Here is a 14,616-nt window from a genome sequence, read left to right on the forward strand (position 1 = left end):
AGCTTCAGCTTCCCAGATCTATCAGAGGGTCATCACTGCGATTCTATTGGTTCACCAACAGGGTTCTTTGGTGGTGGTGGTTTTTCATTACACTCCCACTCCATGCTCCACAGACTGAGCATATAAAAAGCACAGGGAATTATAGAAAACAGGTTCGTGTGAAATACAGATACCAAATAACATCTCCTTTTGACAGGTGAGGCCAATAAGACCACCTTCCTCCTTTGTTTAGCAAAGACAGAGCAAGCAAAACAAATCTAATCCGGATGTTCAGCAGTCATTGAAGAAGTGAAAGACAATGCGTAATAGAAAAGGAATGATATAAATATGAGTTTCTTTTTACAAGCTATACTTGCAAATCTGAATTTCCACAGGTAGGTGGTCTTGAGAGTGAGGTTTCTAAAATAAGCCAGGATCTGACTTGTACGGTCACTTCTACCCAAGATGCATGTTCCTTCACAGCATCTGCCATGACCCAAGAAAGTGTACATCAAAATTAAGGTATCTTTTAGTAAGGGTTAGCAGCTGCACCGTGACCAGAAATGGGCATGGAAGATGGATGCTTCTAACAATCCTGTAAATGTTACCCTGTCTCAGGATGTTCGGTTCTGATAACAAACCTTTAGGAGAAGGAGACCTGCGGAAATTACTTAAACTTTATCGCACAGAGATCGCCATGGCAGTCGACGATGTCTTCCCATTGCTCCACGGACTGGCAGATCATGACATTGTCACGGAAAAGATGTTCAAGGTGAGAGAAATAAGAACAATGATGAGATGATATATACTTCAAGTTTTCCTACTGACTACTAGAACAATCTCTTGTGGCATGCATATAATTTGTATAGAGGATAAGTTATATATACCTGCCCTTTTTTTGTTTGTGTACTGCTGAACTATGACTCCTTCCTGGCCTTCATTTCTTTTATTGTTCTCTGAAATTTTAATCTGGTGGTTTTATTTTGTTTCTCTGAACCCAGTTAGGGAGGTCAGGTAGAAAGAGAGGGGTTTTTATTTGCGGTTGATACTGCTTGTATCATAGCACCAATTTGTAGTCATGAATCTCAGTGTACATCGTATATTATTTTATACACCAAAGATCATGGGTGTTGTATGAAAATCCTTGCAAATGGCACAAAATCCTAAGGGCTGTGAACAATCAGAGCAGACCAAATAAAAATTAATGAACATTACTAATTTAGTTTTATTAATGTCAATGGGTCTACTCTAAGTAGCACTAGCATTAGCTACAATATTAAGCCTTGGGAAGCACTATTGTTTTGTAGACCTTCAAAGTGAGCAGTTCATGAGATGAGCAGTTCTGGAGTGCTTGTGTGATGGCCCATGTTTAATTCATTGGTTTCCCCTTTTTTCAGCATTATTGGCACTTCACAGTTATTGTTCTTCAGTCTATAATATGTCCCCGGGACTTTACCTGCAGTGCCAGAATTTGAGACTCTTGCTGTAACTGCAGAAGACAGATTTGACTGCAGTGTACCTAAGCAATTTAGGGGAGCAGTTAAATCTACCAGTGTTTGGAAAGTAGACTAGCCTTGCTTTTTCTTTCTCCCCGAAGGATACTCTCCATCTGAAGGAAAAGGATGGCTGCCACAAGGCCTTCCATGCCATGTTAACGTGGCTGTTGAGCCAGGACTCCTCTTCCATCCGGGACTTCTGGAGGGTTCTCTTCAAGGATTATAACCTGGAGAGATATTCCAAGCTCCAGTCCATTCGAAGCAGCTTTCCTAAAGGTATTTGCTGAAGTCATCATAGCCATGAAGAAATGGAAGATGAGTGAAATATAAGTGGAAATAGATTTAGAAACGCCTCTCTCATGTTTAAAAGCTGGGAATCGTTTATTTATTCACCTTTCTTGTTTAGCTTGTTTATTTTACTGCATAATATAATGTGTTTTCCTGCTCCAGGGACAATTTCCCCCACCCTGAAGCACAATTTCTATAATCAGGCGAGAATCCCACAAAACAGACTTATGGATGAGTGTTTATTGTGGATCCATGCTCCTTATGCATACACATTTATTTGCAGTGTCCACATATCTTTGGCATCAAAATGCCAGCCTATATTTCCCACTGCATCATACCTTGTTTAATCTGTATTTACCGTTTATGGGGAAAATATAAGAATAAGAAAAGCTTGTTGCTAGCAACCCATTGTTGCCTCATTTACAATATTAAGCCCTGTCTAGACATGCCTCCAGTCTCAGAATTTGCTTTCTTTTCAGACCTGGATCTCAGTAGGTATTGCAGCAGGGCAAGGAAGCTCTCAGCCAGTCCTAAGGTACTGACTCAGCACAAATCCCAAGGGAAGAGGAAAGCGACAGATGAAAAAGATGCTTTGCACCCACCTCAACTTTCAGCAAAAGGCGACCCGCACCTTGGTATAGAACTATTTGCTGGGGTTTTGCTGTGCTTTTTGTGGATGCAAGAGTTGATATTAAACATGCCAAAGAGGATTAGGAATGGATTTCCTCCAGGAAGAAATAAGGACCTGGAATGAGAATTTTCAGTTTCAAGAACATCAGCACAAGCCATTCTCTTTTTTGGTAGTATTTCACTACCTTGATTTGTTTTATTGAAGATATTGATATACCAGTTTTCAGGCGAGCTTTGCAAAGCAGTTTCCATGCAATGCTAACGAACTGAGCATCAGTTTAAAAATATATTTTTTAAAAAACAGCCAAGGCAAGAACTTTCTGAAAACTAGATCTCCTTCTTCTCAGAGCTACAGCTCTCCTTCTCCTCATTCAGGGTGGTGGTGGTTAGGGAGGGAGAGGCCACCTCAGCTGCAATACTAGGAGCTAGGTCATGGGTAGGCAAACTAAGGCCCGGGGGCCGGATCTGGCCCAATCGCCTTCTAAATCCGGCCTGCAGACGGTTCAGGAATCAGCGTGTTTTTACATGAGTAGAATGTGTCCTTTTATTTAAAATGCATCTCTGGGTTATTTGTGGGGCATAGGAATTCGTTCATTCCCCTCCCCCCCAAAAAATAGTCTGGCCCCCCACAAGGTCTGAGGAACAGTGGACCAGCCCCCTGCTGAAAAAGTTTGCTGACCCCTGTCCTAAACACATACTTGCTGTTTATTCGGGGGGGGAGCCTTGTTTTCAGTATTGTAATGCGTGTCCTATAAATCAACAGGATCCCTTCCAAAGGCAAAATCTGTGAAGAAGTCAGAGAATGTTGAGACCCAGCATTATCCCCTTTCTCATGGCGGTATGTGCAGCACTTTGCCGTTCTTTGTATCTATCCAGCACTGACCTAACACGGTACCTTCACTTATTTCACTCAGAAGTGACCAAACTTTGTTTCTTCTTACTTAGATTCTAGTTCAGGGATGAGGATCCTGTGGCCCTCCATATTTTGTTGGACTACATCTCCCATTATTGTGGCCTACTGGCTACACTGGCTGGGGCTGATGGGAGCTGAAGTCCCAACAATATCAGGAGAGGCAAAGGTTTGTCACCCTGTTCTACATCAAAACGAGGGCAATTAAGCTGATATAAAAATTTAGACTGTATGAATTCTGTGTCCCTGCTTTGATGAGATAAATCCAGTGTGATCTTCCATTTTCCAGGTGACACTAAGAAATGCATCAAAATTGATGGTGAGTTTTATGCAGCAGACAAACTGGAAGAGAGGAACAAAGCTCAGGATCTGAAGCCCAGCGGGAAAGCTAAAGAATCCCAGGTCTGTAAATACATATGCCACACAATATACTTCTAATCCTTTCACATTTTCTCTGCCTCTTTTGCTTTGAAGTTACTAGCAAGCTTTGGGGGCCACAGAGTCCTTCAGAGCCAGGTGAGTGCATTGGTTTCACCAAGGGCAGACACTGCCGGTTTTTGTTTATGCAGCACCTGCAGCCAGGTGCTTCACAATTACTTCTGAGTGCAATTACCAACCTCTCTATTAAGGGGCAAACCCGGCAGCTTCGGCTCATGGCAAGCGAGTCACATGACCCACCCACCCACCTCACTCAGGGAATTTACTGGTAGAAAAGAACAAGCAGTTGCGTAAGTGAAGCCTTAGTCTGGTACTGCACCTGAGAGTCAAACAGAAACGAGGAGGGCTGGGCTCCTGCACTTTTAATAGCTGCTTAGAAGAGGGAATTGCAACAAGAGTAGTAGGTTAAATGGTAGCTACAACGGCTGAAATGCCTTCTTCTGCACAACTACTAAAGATGCAGGAGTCCTATTCAGCTGAACACCCCAACCAACACCCTTCCTTCAGGTGTGGCTTGTGCCTCTTTGCCTCACAACTCAGCTTGACTCTTTTACCTGTGGGGAAGCTTGTGTGAGTTTTCTGCACATTCCAGTCAAAGTTCAAAGGCTACGGAGGAGAAATTTATAGCTGATCCAGTGTCGTTAGGTTCTGGATCAGCTGAGTTTTAATGTATGTCTGTTGCAAAGCCTTTATGGCGCTCTTTTATTGTTTTTATGTTGTTTACGTGTACTGCTTAGAGATTTTTAAAAATATTAAGTTGTTTAGAGAAGCTTTTAAATAATAAATAAACGTGTGTTATCACCACAGCTGCTGTAAAAGGCAGCATCAGAGAGAACAATATGAATTAATAACTTTACTGCAAGACTCATGAATGACCCATACCTGTCAGTTTTCTTAAGGAGACAGAAGAACATCTCCAGTGGCATTGGGGAGGAGCATCATTTTAGCTTTTCAAACACACTGAAGCACCAACACTATGCATTGTGACCTTCATCTAGTGCAGCCTTTTCCCACCTGGTGCCTCCTTAAAGATGTTTGTGACTACAATTCCCATCAGCCCCTGCTGCATCTGGAGTGCACCAGGTTAGGGAAGGCTGGTCTGGGACAGTCCTACTGCTGCGATCAGTGGGGTGGACTTACTCCTTGGTTCATAATTCTTCCCTTGATTTTCAGAACGGAGATTTAAAAGCAAACTTGCAGAATAGGTGCCCTACCATCCCTTTCAACACTGTGGATCCAGCTCCCCAGCAGGTAACAAAAATAATGTCATTTTCCTTTTCCTGTGCTAAAGGTATGTCAGCTTCCCTCTGCCAATACTCTTCATATATGGCTATGTTTTTTGCAGAGGGGGTTTCTTCTTTTCTTCATATATTTCGACCTCTTTGTATAGTGGGATTTCTTGCTTTTTTTCCCCCCGTAACATGGAAAATTGTTCACACAACGTTGTTTTATTTTGTTATTCATCATATTTGTATTCTACCCTTTCTGGAAAGGAATTCAGGTGGTTTACGTAGGATTGTTTATCCTACTTTATCTTCACCAGAACCCTGTGAGGTAGGTTGGACAGAGAGATAAAAGGTGACTTTTCCTAAAGTCTCCCAGTTAGCTTTGTGCCCGAGTGGGGATTTGAACTCGGGTCTTCCCAGTCCAGTTCAAGTGTGCTATCCACTCAAACACTTTTTAAGCATGCAAATAGGAGCAAGTGGAGTTTCCACCCTTATGGGATTTAGAACTCATGGGCTGGGTGTGGCGTTCGTACGGAGCCCCCGGTCGTCTCACAGACTATTGACCCATACACCACTAATCCACTGCCACCAACCAAGTCCTCCCTGGTAAAATCACTTAGTCTCAGTCAGGTTCTCAAGGTAACAAAGAAGAGTGTAGTTTACTGTAGACACAAACAAACTTTAAGTGCATTCCAAACGTTGTTACTCTTTACCTTCTTAGTCTTATTTTATCCTGTCTCTATCGCTTCTACTTCCCCTCACACAAGAACCCACTGCAGTAACTGTCTCTCTATTTCCAACTGCCTGCCAACTGCTTTTCCAACTGCCTTTCCCAACCCACTAAAACCAACCAACTACCCACCATCAACTAACTCAAACCTCGGTGCTAAGCCCTTTATAAACAGGTAGGCTCCGCCTCCGGATTTCCTATTGGTCTACATTTTTAACCCTTTCTCCCCCCCCCCCCCCCACCGTACAGACATTTTCTAAACAAACAGGCAAACGCCACACTGGGTATTGTCAGGAAGGGGAAAACCCTGAGATTAAACATAATCAAATGTGCACGCACACACATATGAAATGGGACAGATATGTAGGTATTTTTAACACCTGTCTTTTCAGCATTGTGCTAAATTTAAAGAGAGAGAGGAAAAAAGAAAATGTGGAAGGAGGGTAGTTGGGCAGTTTGTCTGTTCAAACAAGTTGAAGGCATAAGCAACTTTTAAGTTGAAGGCATAAGCAACTTTTTTAAAAGCCTTGTGCTTTTATGCTGCAGGTGTATTTCCCAAGTAGCCGCTCCACATATAAGCAGTCAGCACTGTAGCTTTTGGAAAATACATCTGGAAACCTGCAAAGGAGGCAGCCAATCGTAACTCCCGGTGCATCACCTCTTGGGATTACAGACACACTTCCCCATGTGGTTACTGCAGGCAAACATTGTGATGTTTGTTGTGAGATGCACACAGTGGCACCTGGAAACACATCTGCCAGAGAAAATGTGAAATGGTCTTCACTTTTTTAAATGTAAAAGCCACAGAAATTGGACACCGATGAAGACTGGACAGAGTGAGAGTCACAGACTGTGCAAGCCCCTTGCTGCAGTACAGCCAGGTCACATCCGCGCCGTATATTTAAAGCACATTGTTTTCCCCCTAGGGAATCCTGGGGAATGTAGTTTAAGGTTGCTGGATATTGTAGCTCTGTGAGGGGTAAACTACAGTTCCCATGATTCCTTGAGGGGAAGCCTTGTGTTTTAAATGTATGGTGTAGATGTCACAACATTCACAGATCATGCCTAAAACAGGAGCAGACAGAAGTACACCGAAGCCAGTCTTTTGGCCTGAAAACTAGTGTTTCTTTATAGAGAAGATGTGCTGAGCATCCCAGCTGTCCTAGACAGAGGCACATCTGACACAGGCATGTTGAGTGCTACCCTTTGCCTTGCATTTCTTTCTTTCTTTTTATTGATACAGCAAGAAAAAAGAAAAAACACAAATACCAAATTACACACAGGAATAACCATAGACACATAATTTTCTTAACAAACAATAAAACATATATTGGTCTTAACACTGAAGACCTAACCTCCCGTCTATTCCATATTTCGATTTCATATTACTTATTGCCAATACACACTTTTATCATAATTAAACTTTTTCTTACTATATCTAATTTCTTATATCTACCTTGCAACTATTACTGAAGTTCCTCGAATGCTGCAACAGAATTTAAACTCCTATATTTATTTTTCAAATATTCTTTGAAAACCTCCCATTTTGAAACAAATTCCTGTTTTGATTTATTCTTTATTTTTTTCTGATAGACCGTCTAATTCGGCATATTCTGTCAGCTTTTGGGTCCAGTCTTATCTAGAGGGGGTTTCATTACTCTTCCATTTTGCCGCAATCAGAACTCTTGCTGCCGCCGTCGCATATAAAAAGATACCCTTCCTCTTTTCCATTTGCCTTGCATTTCTGATGCTCTTAAGCAGAAAATGAATCTCCACCAAGCCACATAGTTCATTATGTCTTGAAAGTTTCACCCCACTTGGGAAGTCCCAGGTTTCCTCAGCTTCTTAGATTGGTGCCAGATTCACCCATGGGACAAGGTTTCACCATGAGAATCATTTCTCCTTGGCAGAGCTTAGTGCCGCTCCTGCCAGAATGGAATTCCCCAAAGATTTCACAGTTAAAGGCTATTGCACAGCAAGGAACACCTTGCACATCAAAGCCAGTATTGGTCCTCACTTTCCCCTGCTCAGTTGGGTTTTGCTTCTGAAGCCATCTCTCTTAATAAGGGCAAATTAGCAAAACTTGCAGAGGCTCAGTTATAATGTCTATTGCATGCCCTCTGTGCCTCCCACCAAGGCTCTCAAGTTTTGGAAAAGCAGAATTTGAAGAAGGAAGCAAAGCGCAAAGGACAAAACAAGCCCTGTTTCCTACAGAAAGCAGCACTGTACTTTATTACTGTCAAGCATTCCTGCTGCATCAGACTCTGCTGCACAAATGACCAAAGTTCTGACGCTATTTTCTTGGATGTTCTGTCTCAAAGCAGGATTAAATAAGAGCCAGAGCAAGGGCAAACCTCCCTTTAATTCTGTCTGTTTCATGTATTTCCAGTGTTACAATTAATTCACCCATTTCTAGGGATCTTGCCTGCCAGAAAGAGCTCTCTGCTCTAACTCCCTGTTGCCCTGAGACTGCAGAGCTGTAAGGGAAGTGGGACTAGAGCGGCTGGGTTGTGGTTGTGGATGTGTGCACTTGAGATTATGTAACTTCATAAATTGTTGCCTGGACTTTCCTGCATTCCTCTTCCCTCCCCATTCCTTTTTCCTTTTGTGTTGTGTCCAATCCTGGAGTCTCGCAATCCCTTAAAAAAAAAAACCTGTGTAGAGCATTTAATGAATTTTATGCACTTTAAGTGTTGATGATGAAAGTAGCAGAGGCTGGTGATCTGGATAGGTGGCTGTAGGTGTGCTGCTCCCATGCCATGTCGAGAGAATCCGTCTGAAAATGGAGTCTTTATTCTATTTCAATTCTCCCAAATTTTGCTGGGCCAGAAGAACGATGACGAATGTGCCGTCTGCAGGGATGGTGGGGAGCTGATCTGCTGTGACGGATGCCCCAAGGCCTTTCATCTCACCTGCCTTGTGCCACCACTGACAGAGATTCCCAGGTAATGACAGTTCTGCTGGTATTTCCATAGCCCCCTGGAATCACATCAAGATCTGGGTGCAGAACAGGTTTTATTTTGATTATAAGCCACCTTAAATGCTTGCTTGCTAGAAATCCAGGATATAATGGCTTGAAACAAGTATCTGGACCATGATCAGACAGTTTTTACAGCTGATCTTCCTTGTGCATGTTCGGAGGGCATATTGGCCTAACCCCAACCACAGTTCTCACAGCAGATGAAGATGATTACCGGACTTGCGCAGAGCCTCTTCTCTTCTAGGAACAGGGAGGGAAAGGGAAAGGCACCCATCCTTTTATTTCTCAGGATCTTTCCTGTGTGCAATTTGTTTATGTCTTCCTGCCCTCACTTGCAATAGTGTGTCTGAGACTGGTGGTAGATACGCCATTTTCCATTGGGTGAGTTGGTGGGGGACTGTTTTTGTTTACATTTGCTTAACTTGTTTCATCCATTTCTTCCTCTCTTTCTCTACTTGCTATTCACGATCATGCTCCTGTCTTTTTCCCCTCGGGACACTGAGCAGCGGGACATGGAGGTGCGATTCCTGCTCCTCCGGGCAATCGAAACAATACAGGAACAATGGAGAAGAGAACAGCAGGAATGCCCTTTCTCAAACACAGGTATAATTATGATCCTTGATTTCTCTGTGTCTCTTCACGATCCTCTCTTTTCCTCTGCCTTGCGGGAAAATGTCCTCCATGAAGGAACTCTAAGAAACTGCTCTTTTGCTCTTGTCTCCTTCAACAGCTGTTTATGGACTTTTTGTGCTCATTTATTGCAGTCCACTTTTCCTTTGTGAGAAAAGGGAGAATAAATGGCCCGGACCTTTGGAATGCAATAATCTTTAATATCAACAAAACTGCAGTCTCTGAAGGTGTTTTAAGACCTTCACATGACCAACACCCTAAAACCCTGCTGAAATATAAATTGTATCCTGCAGTGACCCCTTGTGGCTGTTTTCCATTACTGCGGTGTGACATTTCTCTCTTTAATTATTTTTTTTAATAATTCGTTTGTAGGACAATCTATCATATTTATTATTGCAATAGAAGTAAAATGGTAAAAATGAAGTTCAGTGTGTCCATTATTGTTATTATTACACTTAGTCACTTTTTTTAATACAAAAGGCAAACTCAAATCTTCTTATGCAAGTGATGTGATATAGTCTGTCAATATAATATATTTATTTTGCATACCTGCTTAGGGAGCTGTATATCTCCAGAGAACAACAGAAGATGGAAGGAGGGTTCTCATCAAGGAACCTGTGTGTGCCTCCCTCAGGCAGCCTTTGCCCTCTGTGACCCCAGTGTCTGGTGTGGCACCGCCAACAGTGCAGAATGTGGGAACAGAGAAACAGCTGGTCAGTATCTTACCTCCCGTGGAACTTTCCACCATTCACTGGGCTTAGCCATTTCAAATGCTTTAAATAAGAACAGTGGGTTGCAAAACATTTTGTTGCCTTATTTCTCCTACCCTACCCTTGGGCTGGTAGTATTGGCGGAGTCTATTAGGTCTCAAATTAAGTATCTGCTTGATCCTAACATTGCTGTGATGAAACTATACTCTGCTTAGTTCATTTTTCTGAGGCCCTGAAAAATCTTACAATGGCCCCAATGGAAGTGGTAAGTTAGAAATCAAAGCAATTGCAGTGGACCAGACAAGCATAAGACGGGACGGTCACATGCAGCACATGGTAGCTCTGAAGGAGAAGAAGAGGACCATGATTTGCTAGAAACCTGACTCCAAATTCTTTCTTTTTTTCCCTTTACAGAAGCTGACCATTGGGGAGAAGTGTGGAGTATGCAGGAAAGCAGGAGACCTGATCTACTGCAATAAGTGTTTCCGGGCTTTCCACTGGCCCTGCCATTTTCCTGCCCATGCGGATCAAATCAGGTGCCATTTACATCCAAGAATTAAGCTATCCATAGCTCCCCAGACTTTATAGTTCTTGTTTGTGAGAGCGTGAGAGAGCATGAGAGAGAGAGAGAGAGTAAGCCAGATGGTGGCTTACTAAGCCTGGTTTAATGTCATAGTAAAGGTAAAGGGACCCCTGACCATTAGGTCCAGTCGTGGTCGACTCTGGGGTTGCGGTGCTCATCTAGCTTTATTGGCCAAGGGAGCAGGCGTACAGCTTCCGGGTCATGTGGCCAGCATGACTAAGCTGCTTCTGGCGAACCAGAGCAGCGCACGGAAACGCTGTTTACCTTCCCGCCGGAGCGGTACCTATTTATCTACTTGCACTTTGACGTGCTTTCGAACTGCTAGGTTGGCAGGAGCAGGGACCGAGCAACGGGAGCTCACCCTGTCGCAGGGATTCGAACCGCTGACCTTCTGATTGGCAAGTCCTAGGCTCTGTGGTTTAACCCACAGCGCCACCCACATCCCAGTGTCATAGTACCAGATCAGAAATGAGGACAGGCACCACAAGATGGGAGTTTTGTTTATGTAAGTGCTGCTCTTCTGAATAGTGCTACCCTGTAACAGGATGAACATGGAGAGTGGCCTATTTATTGTTTGAACAGGTGTCAGGTGTGCCAGAATGGTGATTCTTACTAGGGGGCGGGGACACTTTACCTGAAGCCACCACCCTAAGTCCTTCACAGATAGATGTTCTAGTATTTTACTCAAAGCAACATCTTGATCTCAAAGCAGACAAAATCCAGAGTTTTCTAAACGAATGCATGCATTTTACCACGTTTATATCCTGGAGTGTCCAGTGTGGACTTCAACTAGCTACTCTCCAATGAAAGGTGATGTTGAAGTCCTTATATTACTTTTTAAATAGGCGCTCTCTGCTAGAAAATCTGAATCATACAACTGGAAGCTGGGCCTGGTTGCATAATGAGCTTAATGTTAGCAAAAGTGATGTCTCATGGCTCACTCATACAGTTGGACGGTCAACATCAGTTTAAATTGTACGAATCAGCCTTGAGTTTTACCAGGCAATCTTGCTTGGTTTCTCCTTCCTCTCCTCTTAGGGCTTTTTCTCACTGCAGAGTAGTTGAGTAGCTAAGCATATGGCTGGCCTGTACCAGTACAGGTGGGGGCTCACATGACTATCTCAACCACCATACAAAAAGGAATCCATGCATATGAAAAACTAGGTTTCAGGAAGAAAGGTTCTAGCCTAACTTTCTTCCTGACATCTCGTTTTCTATGTGGGTGTAATATTTTTGTATGGAAGAGCATTCAACCGTGTGAGGCCCCTCTTTGACCTGAAGTAGTCCAGTCCAGCTTTAACCTGTTATCTGTGCTTTCTGAAATATAGGTTTGTGACTTCAAAGGGTAAGATCCTTTGTGTGTTTTGTTCTAGTGGAATCTTAATGTGCAAATCCTGCACTAGCAACCATCCCATGACCATCAGCTTGGATGGAGCTACAAACTCAAATACCCCAACAGTACGAGCGGTAAAGGTCTGGATTTTCCAAAATCTTTTCAACTTTATAGTAGCTAGTGAGTTTAATCTTTGCAGCTCCCCTGTGGAGGTCCATTAGGATGAGAGATAACTGGTTGTGTGGAGACTTGAATTTGGGTCATCCCAGTCAAAGTCTGACAATCAGACGTACACTATACGAGTTCTCATTGTTATTGTTAATACCTGCTAATTTTCTATAACATCAGTGTGTTAATAATACAGTGGAAGGAAGGAGAAACAGGCAGGAAGAGGGTGTGAATGTGAGCAAATAGTTACATTCAAAAAACTTGGTTACCCTCAATAGATGAGGATTAAAAGTTGCCAAAGGAAGAAGGAAGGGAGAATGGATAAAGGAAACTGCAGTATACATGAGTTGAATTTGATATTGTTGTGCATCTCATGGTATGTATCCTTTGAATATAATGATGAAGACAGCAATAATATAAAAAGAAAGTTCTTAGCTTTGTCCTTCAGTTGCAAACTGAACATCACTAGCTTTTAACTTTGGATGGCAGAGCCATTTTTAGGGACAACACTGGGAGTCAGTTACCATCAAACCAACCCCCTCCCCTGCAAAAGAAAGCTGCATCTGGGCTCAGTATACATGAAGGAGCGTCTCCACCCCCATCGTTCTGCCTGGATGCTGAGGTCCAGCGCCGAGGGCCTTCTGGCGGTTCCCTTGCTGCGAGAAGCCAAGTTACAGGGAACCAGGCAGAGGGCCTTCTCGGTAGTGGCACCCGCCCTGTGGAACGCCCTCCCATCAGATGTCAAAGAGAAAATCAACTACCACTTTTAGAAGACATCTGAAGGCAGCCCTGTTTAGGGAAGCTTTTAATGTTTAACAGACTATTGTATTTTAATATTTTGTTGGAAGCCGCCCAGAGTGGCTGGGGAAACCCAGCCAGATGGGCGGGGTATAAATTAAATTATTATTATTATTACTATTACTATTATTCAGTCTTTACCCTGATTGTAGGCTACATACATCCTGCAGAAGGAATTTCCAGTTTCCTAGAGTTGACTAGGTTATTCAGCATTTATATAATGGAGAATTACTAAGGCTGCAATTCAATAAATGGGTAAATCCCATTGAACAAATTGGGTCTTACTTCTGAGTAGACATGCATAGGATTGCACTGTAAGATGAGATTTTGAATCCTAGGTGGTGGAAGAATCTGCTGGGACTGAACCCCTTCTGAACAAGGATGATCTGGACTCTCTCTTAGGGGAGGTAATGGAAAACAAATCTTCTTGTGCTATAATTTGTCCAGTGCTGAACAGGTCTGTGGATTCTGGAACTGTCCATCGCAGTGCTTGAGATAATTTGGGAGATTTTAGGTCCCCCTTGATATTAATTTGTTCTTAATTTCAATACTTTGCACTTTCAAGTTGCAAGTAGTTGTAACTTGAGAGCACTTTCATCACATCCAGTAACACGGCAGAAACTCCTCCGGGCTGCTAATAAGGATGGCAGATCAGTTATGCCTGGTGGACCTGTGCAGTCTGTGTACTTCAAAACAGGAGAGCAGCTCTGTATTTGTCTGCTGCCTGCATTTTGCTCCTATGAATTGCTACTCTTATTTCAGTACTGTTGACCTGGTGAACAAATAGAAATGCCTCTTTTCTCTCTAATCCTACAGAATACCTTTGATGGGATCTTGCACTGGGCATTCCAGAGCATGCCTCGTCCACTGTCAGACACTCAAGGATTTTTCTCATAGGACTCTGGATTTGGCAGTTTTGCTATTGTGTCAAACATGTTCCTATTGTCTCTTGCTGAAACATTGGCACCCAAAACTACTTGCTTTCATGTAGTCTATATTACCGCAATGATATAGTTCTGTTAAATTGATACTTCTCTGCTCATCTCCAATTGAGAGAATTGATATTTTCAGTCTGTACCTGAGTAGCTTATCGTAATCACCCATCAAATAATTGAGTGATGGGATAGTAATTGAATTGTAGTATATTCTTTTTTCCACAGATTTTTTGATGAGGGCTTCAAAAGCAAAGTCCCTCTGAACATTCTTCCTGGACAAGTTCCATGCTTCCTTTGTCAATAAGATTACTTTATGCCATTCCTATAGTGTGCTACAGCCTAGATTTAACCAGAAGCTTTTCCCTATTACTCTGCAAATTAAATTATCAGACACTTTTGAGGTTCTACAGGAGCCATTGCTATGGTTCCAGTTCTTAGGCAGCATGAAGAGGAAACTATGCAAAAACCATGTAACAAGCAGACAAAGCACAGCAGATTTTCCCAGATGCACTGAAATGTGGGGAATCCAAGCTGCCTAAGGGGGACATTATAGAACCAAAAGTATTCAAGAGGGCAGGGACTCAAACTGCCGTCAGCGCCAGCCAGCGTGGCGTGGCCAATTGTAAGGGATGATGGGGATTGCTGTCCTACAATATCCAAAAACCCACAGGTTACCAGCCATGTCTGGTATATAAGAAATCTTCTTCAGGCTTAAAAGTTTATAACTGCGAGAGGCCAAGTTACAGGGAGCCAGGCAGAGTGCCTTCTCGGTAGTGGCGCCC

At 42.9% G+C, this 14,616-nt stretch overlaps 1 protein-coding gene across 1 annotated transcript; it reads left to right on the forward strand.

Annotated features, from left to right (window-relative positions):
- Positions 1-555: 555 nt before the first annotated feature.
- AIRE (autoimmune regulator) lies at positions 556-14,554 on the forward strand (the record flags this gene model as incomplete). Its single annotated transcript, XM_083616344.1, is given in 14 exon segments — positions 556-581; positions 583-751; positions 1,577-1,751; positions 2,243-2,398; positions 3,157-3,231; positions 3,593-3,705; positions 4,915-4,992; positions 8,527-8,642; positions 9,184-9,280; positions 9,865-10,020; positions 10,432-10,553; positions 11,974-12,067; positions 13,238-13,306; positions 13,716-14,554. Coding segments are annotated over 14 exon segments (1,527 nt in total). The 3' UTR covers positions 13,797-14,554.
- Positions 14,555-14,616: the final 62 nt, after the last annotated feature.

This window comes from Podarcis filfolensis, assembly GCF_964270895.1.
Source record: "Podarcis filfolensis genome assembly, chromosome: 5".
Taxonomy (NCBI): Eukaryota; Metazoa; Chordata; class Lepidosauria; order Squamata; family Lacertidae; genus Podarcis; species Podarcis filfolensis.